Genomic DNA, 22850 nt, shown 5'->3' with positions numbered 1-22850 from the left:
GATAACAAATTTATTACCTTGATGGCAATGACTGTCTTAGCTGTCTGAGACATTCTGTATTTGTGATGCCTACTGCAGTACTCATTAATATTTATTCAATGAAATAAATGGAAAAAAATCTACAAAGGCCATCTTGCCTAATCTAGCCTACACTGGTCTTTTCCTTTTCTGAATTCTTAGTTGTATGGTCTGAATCACCACACAGCTACATGTCATCATTTATAATCTTTCCTATCTCATGAACCAGTGTAGTGCTTAATAAATTACTGTTAAATACTTTAAGCAGCCAGGCGTGCTGGCGCACGTCTGTAATCCCAGCACTGGGGAGACTGAGGCAGGAAATCGCTGCAATTTCGAGACCAGCCTGGGCCCCCAAGTGAAACCCTGTCTCAAAGACATACATACATACATACATACATAAATATTGAAAGCATCACCCAACTGAACTGCAAGACGTAACTCCCAGTGTGGTACTCAACAAATATGTATTGAAACAACCACAGAAAAGATAATCAAATAGCAAGAACTGGCTTTCTTCTATCAGCTGTTCAAAATTCCATCACAGAAAAGGACAGTTAATCCTGAGCACTCAAAACCTATTAAACAAACAAACAAAAAATGTCAGGTGTGGTAGCACAAGCCTGTAATCCTGCCTGTAATCCCAGCACTCAGGAGGCTGAGGCAGGAGGATCAAGGATAGTTGTGAATTCAAGGCCAGCCTGGGCTACAAAGTGAGCTCAAGGCCAGTCCAAACTGAACTGCATAGTGAGACCCTGTCACAAAAAGACCGAAAAAAAAAGGGGCGGGGGGATCGTTCCAAGTTCAAGGCCAGTCTGGGCTACAAAGTGAGCTCAAGGCCAGCCTGAACTGCATAGTGAGACCTTGTCTCAAAAAGACAAAAACATAACAAATTAAAGAATGTCTGCTGGTCGTCGTGGTCTACACCTAGAATCCGAGCACTCTGGAAGCTAAGCCAGGATTGAGTCTGAGATCGGTCTGGGCTACACAGTGTGACCTTGTCTCAAACAAACGCAGTGGTACCTCAGAGCAGGTGGAGTTATGAAATCATTTCTTGAAGTCAAATTCAATGGTGGGGTTCAGTGTTGACTTTATGGGGAAATCTGATTTGGCTCACGACCAATTTGGTTTGTGGCCAGAACCGGGGAAAGGATTAAATTCATGAACCGAGGTAGTACCACTGTAAATAAAAACACAAGGCCAAGCCCCTTAATACACGCAACAAGGCCACGCATGGCTTTCCCATCTGTTCTGCAGCCTCTCCTCACAACGTCTGGTTTCTCTTCACAGAGGGCCATAGTCTCCGCCACAGCCACCGCCAGTCTTGCCCCTATTTTCAGTTTTCATTTCCTTAATTTTCATGTTCCTGTTAGACATGAGTGGCCTGGAAGCTTTCCCTGGCATTCTGCCAATGCCTTCCCCCAGTCTTCCACAGATGTATCTGTACATTTTCAAAGATTATTTTCAGTCCATACCGTCTCTTGGCAAAAATGTTCCCTAACCCTACCCATTACTTTGTGAAACTACTAGGTATGGTTGTGATCTTTTTCTTTCCTTCAGTCCTAAACCCATTTTCAGGTCAAGGTCTTAGTGAAAAGAATGTGAATCTGCTTTGCACTTCCATTCCAAAAGTGTAAAAAACAGACGCACAGCCTTTCTGGCTTTTATTTTTGTACACTAGGATTGTATGGTTCATATGGGATCCCTAGCACATCTCACATAGTATCTTCCTTGCATTCCATGTTTCATGCATATCTGCTAAGAGAGCTGCTGAAATAATCTTAATTCCAACTGCCTGCAGTGGGCAAAGATTCACACAGCCTGCTGGAATAGCTGCGCATGCCTGGAACCCCAGCTAAGACTAAGGTAGGAGGACCCCAAGTTTGAGGCTAGCCTGGGAGATTCTGTCTCAAGAAAAAGCTAACTAAACTAAACTAAAAAGAGCTGGGATGTAGCTCAGCACTCCCTGAGTACAATGCCCAGGAATGAACAACTGAACAAACACACACACACAAAACACACAATTTGCACAGCTTTCCAGGTAAGATCATACTATGGTTTCATAGAGAAGCAGAATAAAAATTTTTGTTGTTGTTGTTGTACAGGGAATTAAACCCAGGGCTTTCAAACTGAGCTACATCCCCAGTCCTTTATTTATTTTGAGACAGGGTCTCACTATATGGACCAGGCTGGGCTCAAACTTGCAATCTTCCTGCCTCTGCCTCCCAGAGTGCTGGGATTACAGACATGCACCACTACACTTAGCTTTGGTCTTTTACAATTTTTATTGTGATAATCTCCACTCTGCCCTACTTGGTCTCAGTCATGTGAGTGCAGAGGGTCAGTGGGATGAAGAGGAACAGAACAACTCTTCCTACCACAGTAACTCAAAGGGAGACTATTCGCTTTCGTCTGTGGTTCTGAAGCCTTTCTTCTTTCTACCCCAGTGCATCTGAGGAACAGGACACACGCCCATCAGGTGGCTGCAAACAGGCAGCAAAGCTCAAGGAAGAAGCCATCACTGTTCTGGATATGGAGTGGCTCACTATCCCCTTAATGCACACTTCAGTGATTTGCTGTTCATACAAATGCTTAAATCTTGCTGCAACTTACTCCCTTTCAGCTTTCTGCTTAGAATAGCTCGCTGTCTGTACCATCATTCTGTCAAAACACGCCTAAGAGCTATGAAACGCGCCATCCCGGGAGTTATCTCGTGTTACCACCAGTGACCTTCCCTTTAGTTCCCTGACTTTAGACTGATTCCCGGGGCGAAAATCACGTTCCCAGCCCAATCAGCTACGAATTTTGCAGGTCGGATGACCCTTCCTGGTTCTACTTTGGGTAAGTCTGAACCACCTTACAGAAGCAGTACAGTCAGGATGAGAAAGAAGTCGTATACTAGACTTCTACCCTCCTGTGACACGCGACTTAGGATGAATTACTTTCAGAGCTTCGATCTGCTCCTATTAACGACCACTTCCTCGGGTCGCTGTGATGATCACCACAGCGCCTGGCACGCAAAAAGCGCTCAATTATTACCACTGGGGCGGCTACCACACGCAAGGACCTGGGGTAACTCAAGAGGCGAGCTAGAGACCACCGACAGGCGGGGAAGCGGAATTCGGGGACGCGTTCCTGCCGGGGGCACGGCGCAGGGCTGCGCAGGCGGCAACTCACTACGCGGTAAACTGTTCAAGCGAGAGGCGGGGCAGCGGCCACCCGCGTTCCTCCGTTCCGGCGGGACACCGAGTCTAACGAAGGGAGGCCTCAGCCAGTCTCTGACCTTCATCTCTCGCTCCGGGATCATGGCATCCATCTCGTCTCCCATCGCGCCGTCCTCAGTTTATGGAAGCAGAGGCCGCTGCCACCCGCGGCCTTGCCCACAGAACCCAGGCCGCTCGGAAGCCAATTTCCTCCCCTCGGCGCGAGCCGCGCGCGGCAGACGCGCACTTCCGGCGCGCTTTGGTGACGTCAGGAGTCCCTGTCACGGGGCTACTGGAGGGAAGCCTCAAGGTCTTCTGAAGTTGCGCGCCCTCCTGGCTGCGAGCCCCCATTGGTCCGCCCGAGAAAGGGGCGTGCCCTTGGGGCCGATGCGCCTGCGCTCTCTCCCACCCAGCTGGGGGGGTTTCTGTTGGTTTCATTTGTTTCACCGCGCATGCTTAGGCTCTGGTTGCTAGTTGCCTGGAAGCCTCACAGTAATGTAACTCTTAGATGCAGAGCTATTAGGAGCTTCCGACTCAGAGATGTTAGGAACTTAAACACTTTCTCCGGACAGCTTTTGGTTTTGCGGGGGTGGGGAGGGAACTCTAGAAAATGAATAGAGTAGGTCCTCACCACGAGAGACCGCCTGTGTCTAAGGACAGGCTGAAAATGGAAGGGCTAAGAGACACCAACGATTTGCTTTGTTTACTCCTTTCAAGGTAGTCATTTCCAGAGCAAGAGCCGTATTTACTTCTGGACTCCAAAGATTTTGTGCCGAGTTCTGCACCAAACACTAGATGTATCGTGTTTAGCCTTCCTACTCACCTAGGAGTTTATTAACATTTGATGAAAAACGGGGAGCGGAGAGAAGAAAAAGAAAATTCTCCACGGCCTTCAAGTGGAGACAGGATTCAAATTCCGATCACCTGACTACACTATTGTAAAGTCCTGTGTAGAAGACCTTGCTGTAGTGGAATTAGACACGCTCTAGGACAGAGGTTCTTTACTTGGAACGCATGGGGGTGGTTCTACCACTTGTTGGTTTTCAGCATTTGGCTGTGCTACTTTTCAAGCCTGCTTCTCATGTAAAACAAGAGCGATGTAATAGAGCCTGTCCTGTGAGGATGTGAGGCGTAAGTGAAGTTCTGAGGTCTGGGGCTGCTGTCCTAGCTAGCTCTTCTGAATGTGCTGAGCGCAGAACCATTCCTGAGATAAACCATGAAAGACACTGGGTCAGTTTGTCTGGTTTATTCCAATCTGTAGAGCTGATACCCCACCCCCCACACACTTCCATGCACACCCGCCCAGTGCAGGCATGTGCACACATGCACACGTGCACACACACACACACAAACTTCAGTCACATGAATTTGCCTGACAAACTTTCCTTTTGAATCAAGGGGACAAAGCCATACTTAGCAGTCCCCACGTTGCTGGTTACATTAGTTAGATTTGGTCTTTTTCAGAAAGAAGATAGTTGAAGGTCCAAGAAAGTGGAGCCCTTAGCTAGAGAAATGAGGCCAAGGGCCAGCAGCCACAACCCAAAATACACACAGACCCCCTGTCCAGGGCTCACATTGAGTCTGTTTCCCCAGGGCTGAGTTCTAAGAGCTGGTGAAGGAGCTGATGGGGTTCCCTCATCCCCTGCAGTGACAGAAGGGGTTTTCCATTTCCTCTCTTTTCCATATCTCAGACTGTGGAACCCACTGAAATAAGCCTGGTTGGTTCTTCGTCTCTCTGAGGAACAGCCACACTGAATGGGATGGGGAATCAAAAAAAAAAAAAAAGCTTATCTTCCTTCAGGAAGAGAGGAGGCAGTTGCTAATCTGTCTCAAAAAAAAAAAAAAGGCTCCACAAAGGTAGGAGTAGGTGGGGGTAGGCAGCAGGATTTTATATTTACAGGGAGGAATGTTGTGCTGGGGTTTAAACTTCAACTAGGCCTGTGTATCCCTCAGACAGGGTCAGCCAGTTATACCCACACGATCTTGCTCTTTAGCTGGCTGAGACCAGAGGACTGGTGTGACTTGGCCATGTCCTTACGTCCTACCTGTTTTACTCCCGTAAGCTGCTACTGGGGCAGCACCCTGGGCCTTGACTGTGGGTCTACAGGAGCCACAGGAAACCCAGAGTAGCTCCAAGAGGCCCCAGCTCTGAAGGTTTAAAAAAAAAAAGAAAATTTATTGGGGAACAGGAATAGCTCCTGGGGGACAGGAAGGATCCCAAGTGAGTTGCCCTGTCCATAAGCTTTTGTCAAAGTTTCTGCAAGACTCTTGCCCCTGTCTAAGGCGATCACCCTTGGGCCTCCCCCACTTCCTAATATTCGTCCCTGTGTCACTGGGTCTTTGTTCCCCACTGCACGGTAAATTCCACGAGCTGTCTGTTTGACTGCTGAGTTATGAGCTCTTGGCCTATAGCAGGAGCTTAATAAGTATATGCAGTGAATGAGCATATCTATGTCCTGAGGGCACAGATAAGGATCCCAGAACACAGGTACAGTCGGGACTGTCTGACACTTGCCTACACGGGTTCTGAGGAGCAGGTCCCGGAGCCAGGGCCTAGAAGCTGTAGGAAGCCAGAACTGCAGAGCAGGCCTGCCCTCACCCAGCCCTGACGCTGACTGGGAAGCCCATGGCCTTCAGGGTGAGAGAAGCCTTCCTGAGTGCTGGCCCAGGACTTTGGCCCTCGGCCCGCTTCCCTGCTTGCAACGCTAAGGCAGCCAGAGCAGAGGTGAGGCGTGGGCAGGCTCATCTGTCTCCAGATTCACCCCTGACCTTGGGCAAGGCAGTGGACCCCAGTGGGCCATCACAGTGAGAGTGGGGGGGCCCAGCTCACCTACAGGGCCGAAGAGGGCTCTGAAATCCTGAATCCCTAACAAAGGGCACAAGTGGCTAGGTCCAATCCCAAGGCTCAAGGTTTTGAGCAACTGGAATGGGAAAGGTGAGTTAGAGAGACAGAGGACACAGCCCAGGTCAGGGCAAAGTGGAAGGGCTTAAAGCTCATAATAGGTGCTCAATAAATATGCTGAATGAGTACATGAACGTGTGAACAGCACGAGCAGGGTAGGAAGGGAAAGGGAGGAAGCAGTCGGGCCTCAAGCGCTTGCGATCAGAACGACGACCTGTTATTTAACTCCTGGCTACCAGGGGTGCTGGCTTTTGCACAAGCATTCTCCTCTGTCTCCCATCCTGGGGCCCTCTGGGTCCTCCCTGCAAGCTGGAACTTCCTGGCTGACCCTCCCTGGGGCCCCTAGCCTCACCTCTGCCTCTGAAGCCCTTCGCTTCTCTAACAGGGAGGTGTGGCCAGGGAGCAAGGCCAGAAGGTTCCTTCCGGTTCCTTCTTGAAGGGCAAGGACAGCCAAGCTCCCTTCCTTCCCACCTGTGTCACGCGCTTGGGGGCGACCAGCGGGGTGTGTCAAGGGGGGATCAGTGGGGTGGGGGCACTGAGTGGCCACATCCAGGGTACCGAAGAACATCAGAAGCGTGGGGCTATGCAAGGGAACCCGAAAGAGGCCCTTTCTGCTCCAGGCTCCTGGGACCGTGGGCGGGGGCCACAGGCATTCTGGGAAGACGGAGGTAGCGCCTCTGGGCGCAGGCTGCACGTTGCCGGCCTCCCTGCCCCGGCCCCGCCCTCGCTGGTTTTTGGTTTGGTATCAGCCCTTCTGCACAAGGCTGGGAAAAGGCAGGAAAAAGACAGGGAATGGGGGGAACCTGGGGCCCAGGAGTCCCGAACCCAGAGCCCTTCAAGGCAGATAATTTGTGCTTTACAAAGAGATTGATAAGTAAACACACAAGCCCACAGCAGCCAGAGTGGGACAAATCCCAAGGAGTCAGGAAAGAAGGGCAGGGAGACCGGGCGGGGCGGGCTGGAGGCCTGGGTCCTCAGGGCAGGCTCGAAATGTCTCTCTCCGGAGGGGGTCCGGCCGGCTTGGGGCCGCTCTCGTTGGCTTTGCCTTCAAACATCATGACTCTGGTTTAGAGATGGAGAAAACAAAAAGGAAAAACAGGATTGGGACCCCTTTCTTCCCTGACCCAGAGAGTTCTTTATGGGCTTTCCTGGCCCGCCATGAGATACTTTATAAAATGACACAGCATTGTTTACCATTATATTTTAATTTCTTTTTTTTCTGAGACAGGGTCTCGCTACGTGGGCCGGGCTGGCCTTAAACTCTCAGTGATCCTCCCGCCTCAGCCTCCAGAGTACTGGGTCTACAGGTGTGCACCACCACGCCTAGCTTAAAATATTTTTTAGCAGGGGAGATAGCTCAGTGGCACAAGTGTCTGCCTGGCAAGCCGCATGTCCTGGGTTTGATTCCCCATACCAAAAAAAAAAAAAAGTTTTTTAAAAAAGTGATTCTTACTTCATGAAAGCCAAACGAGTACCCTTTCCAGCTGTGACAGACAAGCCTCTCAGGGAATCCCTGCTCTTGCTCACCAGTGGGGAAGCACTTGGCCACAATGCTGGACACTGGCCATCAGCCAGCACCAGGCTGAATCTGTGTCACCTCACTACCCCTCAGGGCAACCCTTAATGAAGGACATGCTTTTACCCCCATTTTACAGACAAAGAAACTGAGGTCCAGGGACTGAAGATAACTTGCCCAGGGTAACTTAGGTAGCAAAGAGCAGTGTCAGGATTTGAACACTATCTCCCTTTCAAGTAGATCTTTAATTCTACTTTATGCTCCCAACAGCCCCACAGGGTTGTAGAGTTGCTTTACAAATAAGGAAACTGAGGCCAGGTATGGAAGTGCATGCCTATCATCCCAGCACTGGGGAGGCTGAGGCAGGAGGATCACCAGGAGTTTGAGGCCACCATGGGCTACATAGTGAGTTCAAGGCCAGCCAGAGCTACATAGCGAGACCCTGTCTCAAAAAACCAAAACCACACACCTACAAATGAGGAAACTGAGGCACAGGAAGTGTTCACAGACTTACTGCTATCACTACCATGAATTAGAACTTACTGAGTGAGGTCCTTCCTGCTGCTCCACTGCAAGCTAATTTCCCCTGCAAGGACCGGTCTCGGGGGTGGGGTGGGGTGGCATTTGATGATAAGGGCACAAGGCTCAGAAAAACCAAGTCCCCTGCCCAGCAGGCCATGCCCCACGTTCCCTCCCGGCTGGTGCCCCAGCGGGGCCACTTCCCGAAGCCTGCCCTTGCCGTGGAGCCCTTAGAGGGGCAGAGCCACTCACAGCTTGAGGACCGCTGACCGCTTCCCCAGCATCATGTTCACAAAGTCTCGGTAGGAGATGGTATCGCTTACGCCGCCCGTCACCTCTGAGATCATCTTCTTCATCTCCAGGTGGGTCTTGGGCACCCCCAGCTTCTCCATCATCCTCTTCAGAGACATCAGGTCTGCGGAGGGGGGTGGATGTGTGGCCTGGGCCCGTCACGGAGGCCAGGTACCCCCCGCCGTCTCCCTCCCTGCTGTATCGGCCACTTGGGGGGACCTGGGGAACCACTCGATCTCTCTGAACCCTCCTCTGTGAATGGTAGGATGGATTTGCTGGGCTCCTTTAAAGAAGTAACAGCCAATACCAGGCACACACCTGCATCCCAGCACTCAGGAGGCTGAGGCAGGAGGAGCACCATGAGTTTGAGACCAACCTGGGCTCCACAGTGAGTTCAAGGCCAACCTGAACCTCATGGTGAGACCCTGTCTCAAAGAGACCCCTGTCTCTTTTCTTTCCTCAAAAAAGAAGGAAAGAAAGAAAGTCTATGTCTTAAGCACAGCGTGGCAGGCGACTCACCACCCCCTGCCACTCCCACCCTGCTGTTCGAGGGCTCCACTTGGGCTGGGAGAGGGAGAGGGAGCCAAAAATATCCCTACAGCAGGAAAAGCAACAAAAGAATAAAATTCAAGAAAAACAAGGGAGGCACCAAAAAGCCAGGGTGCCCCAAGGAGCCGCTGCCTCTGGCCTCCTTGCTGCTTCCACCAAGAGCTGAGGCAATTTCCTTGGGATTGTTCTGGGGGGAACAATAGCTCAGCACGGGGGGCAGGACAGAGGGGGCTGGGCAGGGCTGATTTAGGGCCAGAGTAGTGGCAAGGCCAGTGCGCAGTAGGGTGACGGGCGAGCGCCACCACACCCGGTTTATAATGGGATACCTGGCAGCTGTGACACAAACGGAGAACAAACCTGGCCAGGGTGTGGCTCCCTCCTGGCTGTGACGGGGCAGGGGCTAGAGGAGGAGGAAGGAGACAGTGGGGGCCACACTGTGGACAGTGGCACTGGCGTAGAGGACAGAGGGCGCGTGGTGGGCGTGCTGGCGTGGCCGTCGGGCAGCCGCAGGGTATGTGCCGCAGACTCTCAGGACCACCCGCCCCACGCCCCCCTGCCCAGTCCCCACTTACCAATCTCACCCTCGTTGTTCAGGTCAAACTCCATGTACTTCTCTGGAAATCACAAGCAACCGAGTCAGCATGGAAGCAGAGGGCAGAGACCAGGCCCCCAGGGCCCTTGCCACCCTCACCTCAGGTCCCGGCTGTCTCAGATGTCTTTCTGGTTGCTGGAGACAGAGCTGTTCCTCCAGCAACATCACCTACCAGTGTCCCCAGGAAGAAGATGATGGGAGATGGCCCTTTTGCGGTCCCCATCCCACATGTCTGAGAAACAGGTCCCGGTCCTGGAGACCTGGTCTCACCCTTGGGAATGGCAGCTGGGAGGCCCTCGCCTATAGACTGTGAGTTACAGTTCAAAATTTAGATTCTCAAACTTGTAGTGATCCTCCTGCCTCAGCCTCCTTAGTGCTGGAGTTATAGGCATGCCTGTCAGTTATTCCTTTTCCTCGTTCTCCAGGCATTACAGCATTCTGGTTAGGAACAGGGGTTTGGAACCAGACTGACAGGGGCTCAAGCTCCAACTCTTGCCATAGGTGACCTGAGCCAGCAGTCCAATCCCTCTGAGCCTGGTTTTCCTGTCTGTGAATTCACAATCGCACCATCTCCCTGCTGCCGGTCTGCAGCCTTGGGGGGCTCGCAGGACCAGCTTCACTGCCAGCCGTTTTTAATGTCATCAGCCACGGACATCCGGCCTGAGGACGATTAAGCTGTAAGCCAGCGGCAGGTTCTGCGCTTTCTCGCAGGCGCACAGCTGCACCGTCACCGCTCGGCAGAGGGTGCGACCCCTGGAATATTCCCAGCGCATCCCCGGAGCGCGAGCGTCCTTCCCGGGCAGGACAGGCGGTGTACGCCACTCCTGCGGCCGCTGCCGCTCCGCTCTCCTTTCCAGCCCCTGGCTGCGAATCAAGCGCTGGGGCCCTGAACAGAGGGGCCTTTATGCTGCCCGTCTCCCCGCGCAGGCTCCCCAGCCCTGTTTTCTTTTCATCCCGTGCTGCTGGGATTCAATGGGCAGAAACTCTGCCCCCCTGCCCCACTGAGGCGACACAAGCGTCCTTTCTCCGCAGGGGCTCCCGAGACCTGAGCCGCGGAGGGGGAGAGGCAGGGGTGCCTCACAAAGACCGGATTGTGTGCGGGCTCGAGCGAGTAGGGCCTGGGCGGACAGGCGGGCAGGAGCCAACCTGAGCCCCGCCGGGCGGCCCTGGTGGCAGGGAGAGGCGCCTGCCCCACCTCCGGGGGACCCGTCCGGAGCCGGCCAGGATGACACTGTGGGGTGAAGGAGGGGCCGGTGCAGGTTCCCCAGCTGCTGCCTGGCTCACCTTTGAAGGCCGCCAGCTTCTCCGGCAGGTTCTCCTCATCGCTGTACTTCTGGTCGCAAAGGAACTCCTGCAGAGGCGAGAGCTCAGCGCTGGACATGGCTCCGGGCACCAAGGTCAACCACACACAGCCCAGTCCCTGGGGCCTCCTGTCCTGCCTGCAGCCACGCCTGACCAGGCAACATTCGCCTGGTTTTTCCTTGGCTTCCCGTCGGGCCTTGGAGGCACAGCTGCCCAGCCCTCTGCTCTGGACACCTTCAGGGACCTGTGCCACCCCCTGGACGAGAGGGCCCTGCCGTGCTGAAGCTCCTAGCTCCTCTGAGCTCCAAAGACAAAACTGCCTGGGCCCGCCACCTGCTTCTGAGGTGTGTGGACTCCAGCATGATGGAACGCTACACTGAATATTTAAACTCTACAGAATGTTTCACAGTAAAAGACACACTGTCATGAATCCCCTCAGGCTGGGGATGTAGCTCAGCAGCACAGCGCCTGCCTGGCAAGTGCAAAGTCCTGAGTTCAATTCCCTGTACCAAAAAAAAAAAGAGGACCTTTAAATGTCAGGAATCCCCTCAAAATCCTGACCACCTTCTTGGTACCTTCTGCGGCAGCTCTGAAGCCCTCTTCCATGAGTGTCTTTAGTTGCGCCGCCCTGACTGCCTCACTGTCCTGAATCAATTCAAAATGCTTCCTTTCATGGCCATTTTGACTTTGAGGAGGAGCCAGAAGTCCCACAGTGCCAGATCCAGTGAACAAGGTGGATGAGGGCACAGCATCATGTTTTTCCGAGCCCACATTTCCATTGGGTGGCGCTCAGCAGCAGCACTGTGTTTTTTGACCACACCTTGTAAAGACCCTCAGGAAAGAGGACTCCGGAGCTGCTGCAGAAAGCTGTAAGGATGATGGGATGAGCGCGCTCCCAGCGAGGGGAAGACTTTGAGAGGAATTCATGGCAGTGTGTCTTTTACTATAACAGTCTTTCAAGTGCAAACATTCACTGTATTTGTCTGTCAGCCCTGCTTCCCTCCTGCCTTATTTGCCCAGTGAGGAAAACCATGGAGCTGCTTCTTGAGTCTGTGCGAATCTAATGTGAATGAATCTACTGTTCCTGCCTTGTCCTGCTGCATCCTTAGGTTCGGCCCTGGTCACAGAATGGTTGATCTGGGCGGCCACTTCCCCTCTTACCTGCTTCTTGACCTGTAAAACTGGGGGTTTCACCCCTGGCCCAGTTCCCCTCCCCCGTGTGGAGTCTTTTCAGAACCAGGTGGGTGGGGAGGCCGCGGCACCTGCTCTAGCCTGACTCTTGGTCCTCGCAGTATCCCCAGAGGCAGCTACTAACATTGCACCCATTGTACAGAGGAGGAAACTGCAGTTCCCAGCAGAAGACTGTCGGCTCAGCTGTCTTATCCCCTCAGCCCCGCACTTAAAGATGGGCAGAGTGCAGGTGTCCACCCCACCTGATCTCCCACCTTCCCACAAAAAACCACTGATGAGTGAGTACCTGCTCACTCAGTTTCCTTGCTAATCTGCATCTGCATGCAGAACCTTCCCCTCTTGTCAGCAATGAGAAATGCTGCTGTTCCTCTTCATTCGTTCATTCTCTCATTCACCCACTTGACATTTTTGAGGGATCATGGGAGCACTGAGCTTTGCCAGGCACCAAAGGAGCAGGAAGACAAGGTGAACACAGTAAGGTCCCCATCCAAACACCATAGAAAGCCCATGTTTAACATGATATCAAATCAGCTGGGGATATAGCTCGGCGGCACAGCACCTGCCTGGCAAGCGCAAGGTCCTGAGTTCAATTCCTGGTACCAAAAAAAAAAAAGATATAAAATGACATCAAACCACTCGGCATGGCGGTGTACACCTGTCATCCCAACACCCAGAAGGCTGAGGCAGGACCACTGAGAGTTCAAGGCTAGTCGGGGCTAATAGTGAGACCCTGTCTCAAAAAAAAAAAGAAAAAAACTAAATGTCATCCATGTCCATCACTCAGCCTGTTTCTGAATTTCTGCAGTCATCCTCTAGGAAGGAGAATCCTCCCAAGAACCTAAGTCAGCCTGCGTTTGTCTCCCTCCTTACTAGCTGTGAGATGGGCACAACAGCACCTGCCTCCTGGGGCACCTGCTCCTCGACGGATCCTGCCACGAGCACTGCAGGCTGGACATCGGCTGAATGCGACCCTTAACTCGGGAGCTTTGGGCAGGAAAAGAAGCCCACCAGGCAGAAGGCCCCCTCCCTGGGCGGCAGGAGGGGTCTGATCGTGCCATCCCTCCAGCTTTCAGGGAAATGTCCACTGTGGCCGGCCTGGTGTGATCCTGCTGTGATACAGGACCCTAGAGGTGACGCCAAGTCTCTGGTCCACAGGCAGCTGAGGCGGCTCTGCTTGGCTTGGAATCTGGGTCTGTCGGTCTGCAGGGCCTGTGCCCAGTGGCCTGGCTGCCACCTCGCTGGGAGCCTCATTGCCATGCACGGCCCTGCCTGCCCTTATCCCGAGTGGATCCTCGTCCCTCCAAAGCTCGGGACCGTCCCCTCTCAATAGCTCTGTGGAGGACAGCCCTTCCCCCAGGCTCCCTCCTCTAGCTCTTCTCCCCGGCTCCTCCATCTTTGGAACAAACAAGTCAGTTTGTCTGTGACCCCGAGCAGACCCAGCACGCCCGGGGTCCTGGATCCCTTCTCTGCCAGGGAGGGACAGATTTGGTCAGCAGTGCCCAGGCTGGGTAATGCAGACAGAAGCTAGAAAAGCCGGGAGGGGCACTCACAGAGGGCTGCCAAGTTTTTATTTTGCCAAGTAAAGACTTTTTAAACAATTCCGATTGACTGTTACTATGAGTTCAGAAGGAAGTTATGATCTCTGCATTTGACAGTGGGATCCATTTAGCTGGGGTGCAGTCCACTGTATTGCCCCCCGAGTTCCCTCTGCCTTCTCAAGAACTGCCAGCCTTTGCGGGGAGTGGGCACAAGCGCCAAAGTGAGGCCCAACATCTGGGAACCTGTGGAGAGACCTAGCGGGCGGGTCTCCCACTCCCATCTGCTGGTTGACCAGATATCCTGCCTGGGCCGGTGGCTGGTTTTGAAGTGCTTATGTCACCCCTAGGACCTGGGTCCTGCTGTCCTCTGCGGGCAGATGGAGCCCCAGGAGGAGGACAGATTCCTGGTCTTAGGGCTGCCCAGATGAACACAGAACCCCAGGCAGCCGTGGAGGGCAAGGCCAGGAGCACAGCATGAGGCACCTAATCATGACTCCCAGCTCCTGGTGCCCAAGCCAGGCCCGCAAAGCCCCAGCAGCCAGGGCACAGGGGCCTGGGAGATCACCTTCCGTGGATGGAGCATTTCCTCTCCGACATGTCACCACTTACCTATCATTTCATCTGCATCCCTTCCTCCTGCCCCTTTCCAGGCCTCAACCACATTCCTACCCCAGGACCTTTGCTCAAGTAGTGGCCCTGTCCTTGCAGTTCCCTCCCTTACCTCCTTTAAACCTTTGATCAAAGTCATCTCATTGAGGCCCTCTCCTCATTCCACCCACCTGATTTTATACCATGCCCAGCCCCCTGCCACCCACCTTGACTTCCCTTCTACCAGGTCCGGTCCCACCTCTCTTTTACCCAAGGGACAATCACCTCCTCACACAGTTTCTGATGATGCTGGTCCTTAAGGTTATCATCCATGACCTATTTCCCCATGTTAGGATTTAGGTTCCACTTAGTAGATGCTCAATAAATCTCCGCAGGACGCATGAATGAATGGAAACTTAGGGCATGCGACTTGTGCGCAGCTGCACAGATAGCGAGTGGCTGCCACTTGGCCTCCCTCCCTGGCACAGCTGAAGAGCAGAGGCCCTCCAGGGGCGAGGGGTGGAGGAATGGGGGGAGGCAGGTCCTTGTGCCCCCTCTAGATGCCTGGCTCTCAGCAGCGTCCGGCACAGAGCAGGCACTCAGCAAACATCTGTCGGATGAATGGGAAGCCCGCCACCCTGCCAAGAGGAGAGGGTCAGGCAGCTTTGCAAGTGTGTGTGTGTGTGTGTGTGTGTGTGTGTGTGTGTACGCGTGTGGGTGTGAACGGAGCCTGGAGGGGACTCTGGGAATGGGCGCACATCTCTCCTTAAAGCCAACAGTGACAAATGCTGGAGCTCCAGAGTGACCCGGGGGGAGAAGCAGCTGACCAGTCCCTGCGTGGGTCAGATGCCCTCCTTGCCCTGCAGCTGTGCCCTTCGCAGGGGCAGGAACAGCGGCCCAAGGCCTGGCCGGCCAGCTCCACCCCACAGCCTGCAGCTTCTCCTTCCAGCAGCGGCCATCCCTGCTTGCCTGGGGGTGCAGGCGCCCTGTCTACCAAGCACCACGCTCCCCACCGCCCTGACCCTGGGCACAGGCAGAGGAGAGCCAGAGAGAAGCCACTCAGCTGTCTGGAAGAAAAGCAAAATAATCAAAGAGGGCAAGCTGGGGCCAGATGCCTGAATTTGAATCCACTTAACAACGATGTAAAAATTGGTTTTTCTCCGGTACCGGGAACTGAACTCACGACGTTGCGCATGCCAGGCAGGCGCTTTTGCCGCTGAGCTAAATCCCCAGCCCCAACAACGATGTAAAAATTACTTCATTCATCTCCCAGCACTCAGGAGGCTGAGGCAGGAGGATTGGCATGAGTTCGAGGCCAGTCTGGTTACATAGTGAGTCTGAGGCCAGCCTGAACTCCAAAGTGAGATCCTGTCTCAAAAAAAAACCCCAAAACAAAAAAATTACAAATTAAAAAAAGTAAAATTACTTCATTTGTCCATGCCTGTCCTTAGCTAAGGAAGAATGAAAAGATCATATCCACCTTCTAGGCTTGTCTTGTGAACAATGGTATGAAGTAAATATAGGCAAAGTGCTTACTACAGGACCTGGCACTTAGTAAGCACTACATAATTGTTTGGTATTTATTCAAAGTTTCTGACATTTCCGTCCATACAATCAGCTTTTGACCCTTCAGCCCACCAACAATTATTAAAACATTTTGGGAAAGAGGGTGACTTCTCCTGACTTAGGCTAGTTATGATTTCTCTCTCCTTTTTTGTTTTTTGAGACAGGGTCTTGCTGTGTAGTCCAGGCTGGCCTTGAACTTGCAATGATCCTCCTGCCTCAGTCTCCTGAGTGCTGAGATTACAAGTTGTGCCACCATTCCTGGCTCTTTCTCCTTTCTGTTTCTTTTTTTTTTTTTTTTTTTGTCTCCCTCTCTCTCTTTTCTAGGTATCCACCTTCAACACAGGGAACAACTGAGGCTCAGAGAGGTTGCACAACTTGCTCAAGATTACAAAGGTCAGCAACCCCAGGTCTGCCTCCCTCCTCCACCCCGTCCCCCGCCATGCCCCCAAACACAGCCTGGCTTCAGGCTCCTGGGCCCGGTGCACCAATGCCAGGAGCTACCTATCCTGGGGGCAGCTGCAGTGGGAGGTTCTTCCAGAGCCCAGGGACCACTGCATACCCTTGTGGGGCAAGGGATGGGTAATGCTACCCCCAGCTCCCAAGCCAACCTCCTGTCCCAGAGACAAATTTCTAGAGAAACGAAAGCAGGAGTGACAGATTTGTCCCTGAGGCCCAAGGGCTCACACTGCTACACGTGAGGCTTTGGAGGTGTTAGAACTCTTAAGCCACTCATCCCAACTGGGCGTGGTGGCATCCACCTGTAATCCCAGCACTCGGCAGGCTGAGGTGGGAGGATCGCCACAAGTTTGAGGCCCCCCGGCGCTACATAGAGATTCTGTTTCAAAAACAAACAAACAAAAAATCCAAAATGAAAAACCGCCCTACCCAGCCACAGAACCCCTAAGTGATTCCTGGGAGCACCTGGCTTTTGCTCTTTGTTCAATAGCTGGGGAAACTGAGGTCCCCTAAGGGAAGGTCTCTTCTGGAGTTTCAGTGGTCCCTGCAAGCCCCACATAAACTCAGGAGCACGACAGGTGAATCGGGGTTCAAATCCTGGCTCCAGCACTTACTGGCCCGTGGCCCTGGGCACCTTGCTTCAGCTCTCTGAGCCTCAGTTTCCTCATCTGTAAGCTGAAGTCACAATGCTGGCCCTCCACCCTGAGTATGGGTAAAACGAGCTCCATGCACTGAAAAGTCTGGCTCCTGGTACACTTAGGAAGCGTGGGCATTGGTTGTTGTGCGTTGGGACCCCACCTCCATGCCCCAGCCACCCCAAGAGACAAGATCTGCAGCGAAAGCACCTCCTCCCACAACTCCCAGCCGGATGCGGGTCATGAAGCCCCCGCCCCCAGAGCTGTGACCCTCTGACCCTCCCTCCTCCAGGGCAAGCTTCACTTTGTCCTTGGACGCCTGGCTGGCCCAACGGCGACATGCACAACGGACACAGCACCGCACCCCGTCTTGGCCCTAAGGGACCGCACCCCCCTTGCCTCTGGTGCACATGGGAAACTTCTCCCCACCCCACCCAACCCCACCCTGGGAGCCCTGTTCAAGAGCTCAGCCCAGGAAGGGCCAGTTCCAAAACCATCAGAGGCTGGCAGCTCTTGCTGTGGGTGCTCTGGCCTCCAGATCCCTGGCACCCTCCTGCGACTCCCTGGCCCAACTCCCTTCCTGGGCTGGTACCTCCAGGACCTTCTCTCGGACCCTTGCTCCTGGCCCTCCAGGCTGGTCTTTTTGTATCAGCTGCAGCAGAATTTTGGGGTGGGCGGAGATCACCATCCTGGAGGCCATCCAAGGGACTGGCACCGATGCCCTAGGCAGGAGCCCCCAAACAGGCAGCACCATGCCAGGGCACCGAGGCCTCTGACGCAGCCCGGAGGCTCTTAATGGGCCAGGGCCAGGCCGCAAGTGCCGGGCCTGGCGCTGGCGAGCAGCAGGAACCTGTAACCTGTCCCCAGCAGGACAGCAGGCTCATATTCCCCAGGGCAGCTCCGGGGCCCCATGTGGACACTGCGTCCACGCCAGCAGGTGGGGCCAATGAATAAAACTCCCCAGCGGCCACAGAAAGGAAGCAGAGCCTGCAGAAATTCCATCTCCAGCTGCCCGTGACATGGCCACAGCGGGTCACAACTGACCTGACCTGCAGGGGACACTGAATCCCCGGAGGCTCGATGGCTCTTATCACCACCTCTCTTATAATATATTAAGGAAGAGCAAGAGAGACGGGTGCCCAGCAATGCCAACCGGGCCCATTCCCCTGGCCAGGGACACAGCGGTCCTGCCGGGCACACAGGAAAAGAGACACACCTGCAGAGGCGCCTGGGTCAGGTCTCAGAGGGCCCCACAGCTGGGGGGACAGGGGACACGTACACCCTGGGCGGAGATTCCCAGTCTGCCCTGCCAGTTCCCTCCGCAGGACAGAGAACGTGGGTGCTGAAAGAGGCATCGGGCACCTCCGTGCAGCAGGGAACGCTGGGTGCCCTCCATCCGACCTGGAGGGCTGGGAGGGCAGGCTCATAGCCAGAGATCGTTATCCACCTAAGCAAGAGGCCTGTGTCACCGAGCTGCAGCCACCTGCTGGGCACAGCCAGGATGGGCCCTGGGTGGCACCTGGAGTCAGAAGAGCTAGTTTGAACCCTGTCTCTGTCACTTCCTGGCCGGGTGACAGAGGGCAGGTGACTTCATCGGGCTGAGCCTCTGTTTTCCTGTCTCTAAAATGGGAGTCATAACAATCCCTGGCCCACAGGAATGTTTAGCGACTCTGGAGACTCATCTCTGACCGTGATGATCTCATTGCTGATGGAGTGCTCACTGGGAGGATATGGGTTAGGTGTGGTGGTGCACACCTGTCCTCTCAGCACTCAGGAGGCTGAAGCAGGAGGATCACTGTAAGTTGGAGGCCAGCTTGGGCTATATTGTGAGACCTTGTCTCAAAGAAAAAAAGAGGACAGGGGTCATGTACAGGGCCCGGGGCCCAGTGGCAATTCTCATTACGTTTGAAAGATGCTGTGGGCTCCAGCACCTGACCTCCTTGTCCTCCTGGCTCCTCCTCCCTGGCTGCAGGACACAGGAGGGGCAGCCCACCCAGCCCAGCGCCCCTGTGGGTCCCTATGGGAAGCTGGAGAAAATCCCTCCCGTCGCCATATAAGGCTGGGCCCGGCGGCCTGGGGTCAGCTACCACACCATCAGGACGCGGAGAATGCCAACTATGCGGCGGGAGTAGGAGGCGCTCACCAGTGCAGCAGTGCAGACACACACGCACACGTACACACGCGCACAGACACAGGCACCCGGGCGTGGGCGGGCAGCGCCCACAGCAGACGCCAGAGAAGTGCACGGAGATCAAGCGAAGAGTCTGGGTTCACGCTGTGGCCCTTTAAACCCAGGCCGTGCGCTCGACTCCTCTGAGCCTTGATCTCTGCAGTGTGGGAACACAAGGAGCCATCACAGGGTCTGAGCGGGCACTCAAGGAAAGTGCCCACAGCGTGCCCGGCATAACACTGCTCATTCCAAGTGCCCAGCAGACGGCAGCAGAAGCTGAAGGGAAAACAGACAAAGGTGCGTGTGGTGCAGGCTCCCTGCCTTTACTCTGCTAGGCTCACCCACCGCTTCTCCCATTTTGACTCTTGAATCCTTCTAATAACAATTGCAAGCCAGGTGTGGTGACACACGCCTGTAATCTCAGCACTTGGGAGGCTGAGGCAGGAGGATCACTATGAGTTCAGGGGCAGCCTGGGCTATACAGCAAGACCCTGCCTTAAAAAAAAAGTTTTTAAAACAATAGTTAAGACTGAATTACTTGGTAAGACTGAACTACCTTGCTGCCCTCTGGACACTCATGCACACCAAGGGGAATTGGGGTGCTGGCCGAAAAAGGCCCCCCGAGAGCTGTCAGCCCAGCTGGGCTCTGCTCCAGATGCCCACACTGCTGGGCACAGCAGTTGGTCATGCCACCCTCAGGCAGGGAGGAGTCCTGACATCTTGAACGTCACCCATGGCTCAGCCCAGCCCCCAGGAACCCACATTCCAGTGTGGCAGTGAAGCAGAACCCAAAAACACAGTGCAAGCTGGCGATGTGGCTCCTTCTAGAACATTCTATCTTGGGACCCTTCGCTCCGGCCACGACCATGGGCAAACCAGACTCAGGCCTCAAATGTACAACTCTTCTTCTCCACGGGTGGCTTTGGGGAGCTGAGAGGGGCGAGGACCACTGCTCCATCCAGGATGGCCACCCCATGTCTCAGGAATACCGTTTCCACGCCCTTGTCTCGAGGTCCCAGGCAAAAGAGTGCCAATGACAGCCTGCTACGCTTTCCCTAGACAATCTCGCCGAAGACGCACAACCGAAACTCACAAGCACCGCCATTATCTCTTCGCGGCGAAGGGGCAGGGCTTGCCCAAGGCCACAGAATCAGCGTGTGGCCACCTTGCCCTGCTGGGTGGAGGCTTGGCTGCAGCTTCCAGGTTGGCCCTGGAGCTTCCTTCCTCCGGCGGCCGCACCCTGGGCCCCGGCCCTGCAGCAGCCAGGGCTCCATGGTGGTCTCAGAGCAGCATTCGAGCAGGGAAGACACAGCTGGGACTGCCGCTGGCTCCTGTGTGGCTTCAGGTCATCAGCTTGCCGTCTCTGGGCAGTGCGCTCTTGTTGAATCTCCCCAGTCCCAGTGCTGGTCAAATCAGCCCTGACAGCCACAGTCCCTCCTCCCGTCTGAGCCAAACCGGTCCACCTCTCTCAAGGGGGGCCTGCACCCGCCCTCCCTCCGCGGCCTCCCCAGGGGCCAGGTTGGCGTGGAAAGTCCCAAACACTCAGCTCTTCTGGCTTGGCCAACTCCGGTCACCTAACCCCCAGCTCCAGCTGTCTTTGGCTCGGGGTCCTGCCGGCTGTGGGTGGATTCAGCCAGCTCAGAACCCGCCCGGCTAAGTGGCCCAGGGGCTGGATGAGGTCAGGGTCCCAGGCTCCTGGCCAGAGGGCAAGAGCGCGGGGACCAAGACTGGGCTTGCGCAGTGCGGGCTGGGAAGGAGCCCAGCCGACCCGGGCTCCAGAGCCCAGCCAGACGTCGGGGCAGCCTGTCAACCGTGCCCAAGATGCCATCAAGAGGCAAGGAGAGGGTGGCAGTGCCTGGGGCCCTCTGGGGGATTCTGGTAGCCAGTCTGAGGCCTTCCAAGAAATCAAAGAGCAAACCCAGGCTGCAAGTTCTGGCGAGAGGAAGCGGCGCAGCTCAGCCCCGGCACGCACCCGTCTCCCCAGCTGAGTCCCACCAGCGCCCTGAGCTGGGCTCAGCCCCCCAGTGTCCAGGTGCAAAAGAGCCAACAGAGGGAATGCCCAGCCTTGTTGCAGTGGGCACCCTCTACCACCCATTAGGAAGGAGGAGCAGAGTGGTCCCCATTGGGTGCCCCTGAGAGCCGGGCGTGGGAGCAGACCAAGGGCGCTATGGGCCTCCTCACATCGACCCTGCTCCCAGGTGAGGCCCTTGCGGGGTCCACGGGACTGGGGCCAGACAGCAGCCAGGGTGAGCCCAGGTCTCCCGGATCCCACAGCCCCTTAAAGCCCGCTAAGGCCCACCCCACCCCACCCCAGCTGGGCAGCCTCTGTGCTTTGCCCATCTTGCACCCTGCCAGCTTCCGTTATCTCCTAGGATCTACGTGGCCGTTAAGCCAATTCGGGCAGTCCATTGTGCGCCCAGCAGCGGCAGGAAGGTGCTCTTTTACTAAAGAAATTCACCAGGACCGGCAAGAAAAAGCGAGTTTAGAAAAGTTGGAGAGGAAGACCTGAGACTTCCCTGGAGGACACGAGGCCACGGGGAGTCAACTGCCAGCATTTTCTGTGGTGGACACAGCACTGGCCAGGGGGGTCCCTTCTGGCGCCAAAACTGCAGGCGCAGGTCCCCAGCGGGTTTGCAGGGAGCCCCGATCGATCCGGGGCGGCCCCCGGCTCCAGGACCGGCTCCACCTCCCCAGCTCGGCAGTAACAACGTGCAACCCGAGCCGCCGAGCTGGGGGGGTGGAGCGGACCTACCTGAAGTCGCGGGCGACCAGGCTGGGGCCAGGGCGGCAGCTGGGGAAACCTGGGGGGTGGGCCGCACGCTGAGGTGCCCCGGCTTACCCGGTTGATCTCCGCCAGCCTCTTCTCCTGCTGGGCTTTGAGCAAGCCGAACGCCTTCCCTCCTGGAGGAGACAAAGAGGTGGCCGGGAAGGGGGGCGCCCCGAGGCCATGCGCCCCCGCACGCGCCCGGCCCCCCTGCAGCAGGCCGCCTGGCGCGCACAGGTGGCAGCTCAGGCCGGCGCGGGGACGCGGCGCCTACCTTGGAACCTGTTGCTGAGCGCGACCGACATGGCGCGCGCCGGGCTCCCGCCTTCTGGGGCTTCGCAGCCGCAGCGAGGGACAGGACACAGGACGAGAGACGCGCGCCGGCCCGGGCTGGGGCGTGTGGCGCGCGGCAGGGCTGAGGGGCGGAGGAAGCCCGGAGGGACACACCCCTCCCCGGCCCGGCCCGGCCGCGGCCTCCGCCCCGCCCCTTCTGTCCCCTCCCCTCGGCTCCTTTCCTTCCCGCCTCCCGGACTCAGGCATCAAAGCCGCTATTATGTGGGTCGCTGAGCTCGCGGCCACCCCTCTGCGGGGGACTCGGAACATGCCCAGCTCGACCTCAGCAAGACCACGGGACATCTGAACACTCACTTAGCAGGATGGCTGTGAGCGTGGAATTCGGTCCCAGGGCGAAGGGGTAAGCGCTCAGCCAATCGAGGCCGTCACTTCAAGTGCCCTCCTTTGCATGCTACTGCCACCCCAGCACCTAGGGCGCTTTACATGAGTTAGATGAATTCGAACCTCATTAAAACCTGATTCCTGGGAGAGACGATCACTGTGCACCCCGCACGTGGCACTTTCAACCAGTCATTTGATTCTCAAAACTACGCAACAGCCAAGTCTGGTGGCGCAGGTCTGTAATCCCAGCACTCAGGAGCCTGAGGCAGGAGGATCACAGTGAGTTTGAGGCCCGCCTGAGCTACATAATTTCTCCAAAATAAACAAATAAATAAGTACTGCAAGATAGGACTAGATGTTCCCATTTCACAGAAG

The 22850-nt window shown here is 55.4% G+C and overlaps 2 protein-coding genes across 6 annotated transcripts in view; both read right to left on the bottom strand.

Moving 5' to 3' along the window:
• Nup214 (nucleoporin 214kDa) overlaps positions 1-3480 on the bottom strand; it is an 83274-nt gene extending 79794 nt beyond the window's left edge. For all 4 annotated transcript variants that reach the window (XM_005408354.2, XM_005408355.2, XM_005408358.2 and 1 more), the window contains exon 1: positions 3302-3480. In XM_005408354.2, coding sequence (XP_005408411.1) covers positions 3302-3346 — 45 coding nt within the window. In that variant the 5' untranslated portion in view covers positions 3347-3480. The remainder of the gene's footprint in view (positions 1-3301) is intronic.
• Positions 3481-4451: 971 nt separating this feature from the next.
• On the bottom strand, positions 4452-22230 carry Aif1l (allograft inflammatory factor 1-like). Of its 2 annotated transcripts, XM_005408353.2 has the most exons (6): positions 22075-22230; positions 21876-21937; positions 10875-10941; positions 9571-9612; positions 8411-8573; positions 4452-7185 (listed from the first exon to the last, which is right to left on the bottom strand). In XM_005408353.2, the coding sequence occupies exons 1-6, from the start codon at positions 22103-22105 to the stop codon at positions 7098-7100; spliced, it is 453 nt and encodes a 150-aa protein (XP_005408410.1). In that variant the 5' UTR covers positions 22106-22230; the 3' UTR covers positions 4452-7097. The 2 variants fall into 2 exon arrangements, with proteins under 2 accessions (XP_005408410.1, XP_005408408.1); XM_005408351.2 differs by lacking the exons at positions 21876-21937; positions 22075-22230 and adding an exon at positions 17459-17798.
• Between the last annotated feature and the right edge of the window lie 620 nt (positions 22231-22850).

Source organism: Chinchilla lanigera, unplaced genomic scaffold (genome assembly GCF_000276665.1).
Source record: "Chinchilla lanigera isolate Chin_1 unplaced genomic scaffold, ChiLan1.0 scaffold00112, whole genome shotgun sequence".
Classification (NCBI taxonomy): Eukaryota; Metazoa; Chordata; class Mammalia; order Rodentia; family Chinchillidae; genus Chinchilla; species Chinchilla lanigera.
Note: the sequence above shows the minus strand (reverse complement) of the source record. Positions and strands in the feature narration are given on the sequence as shown.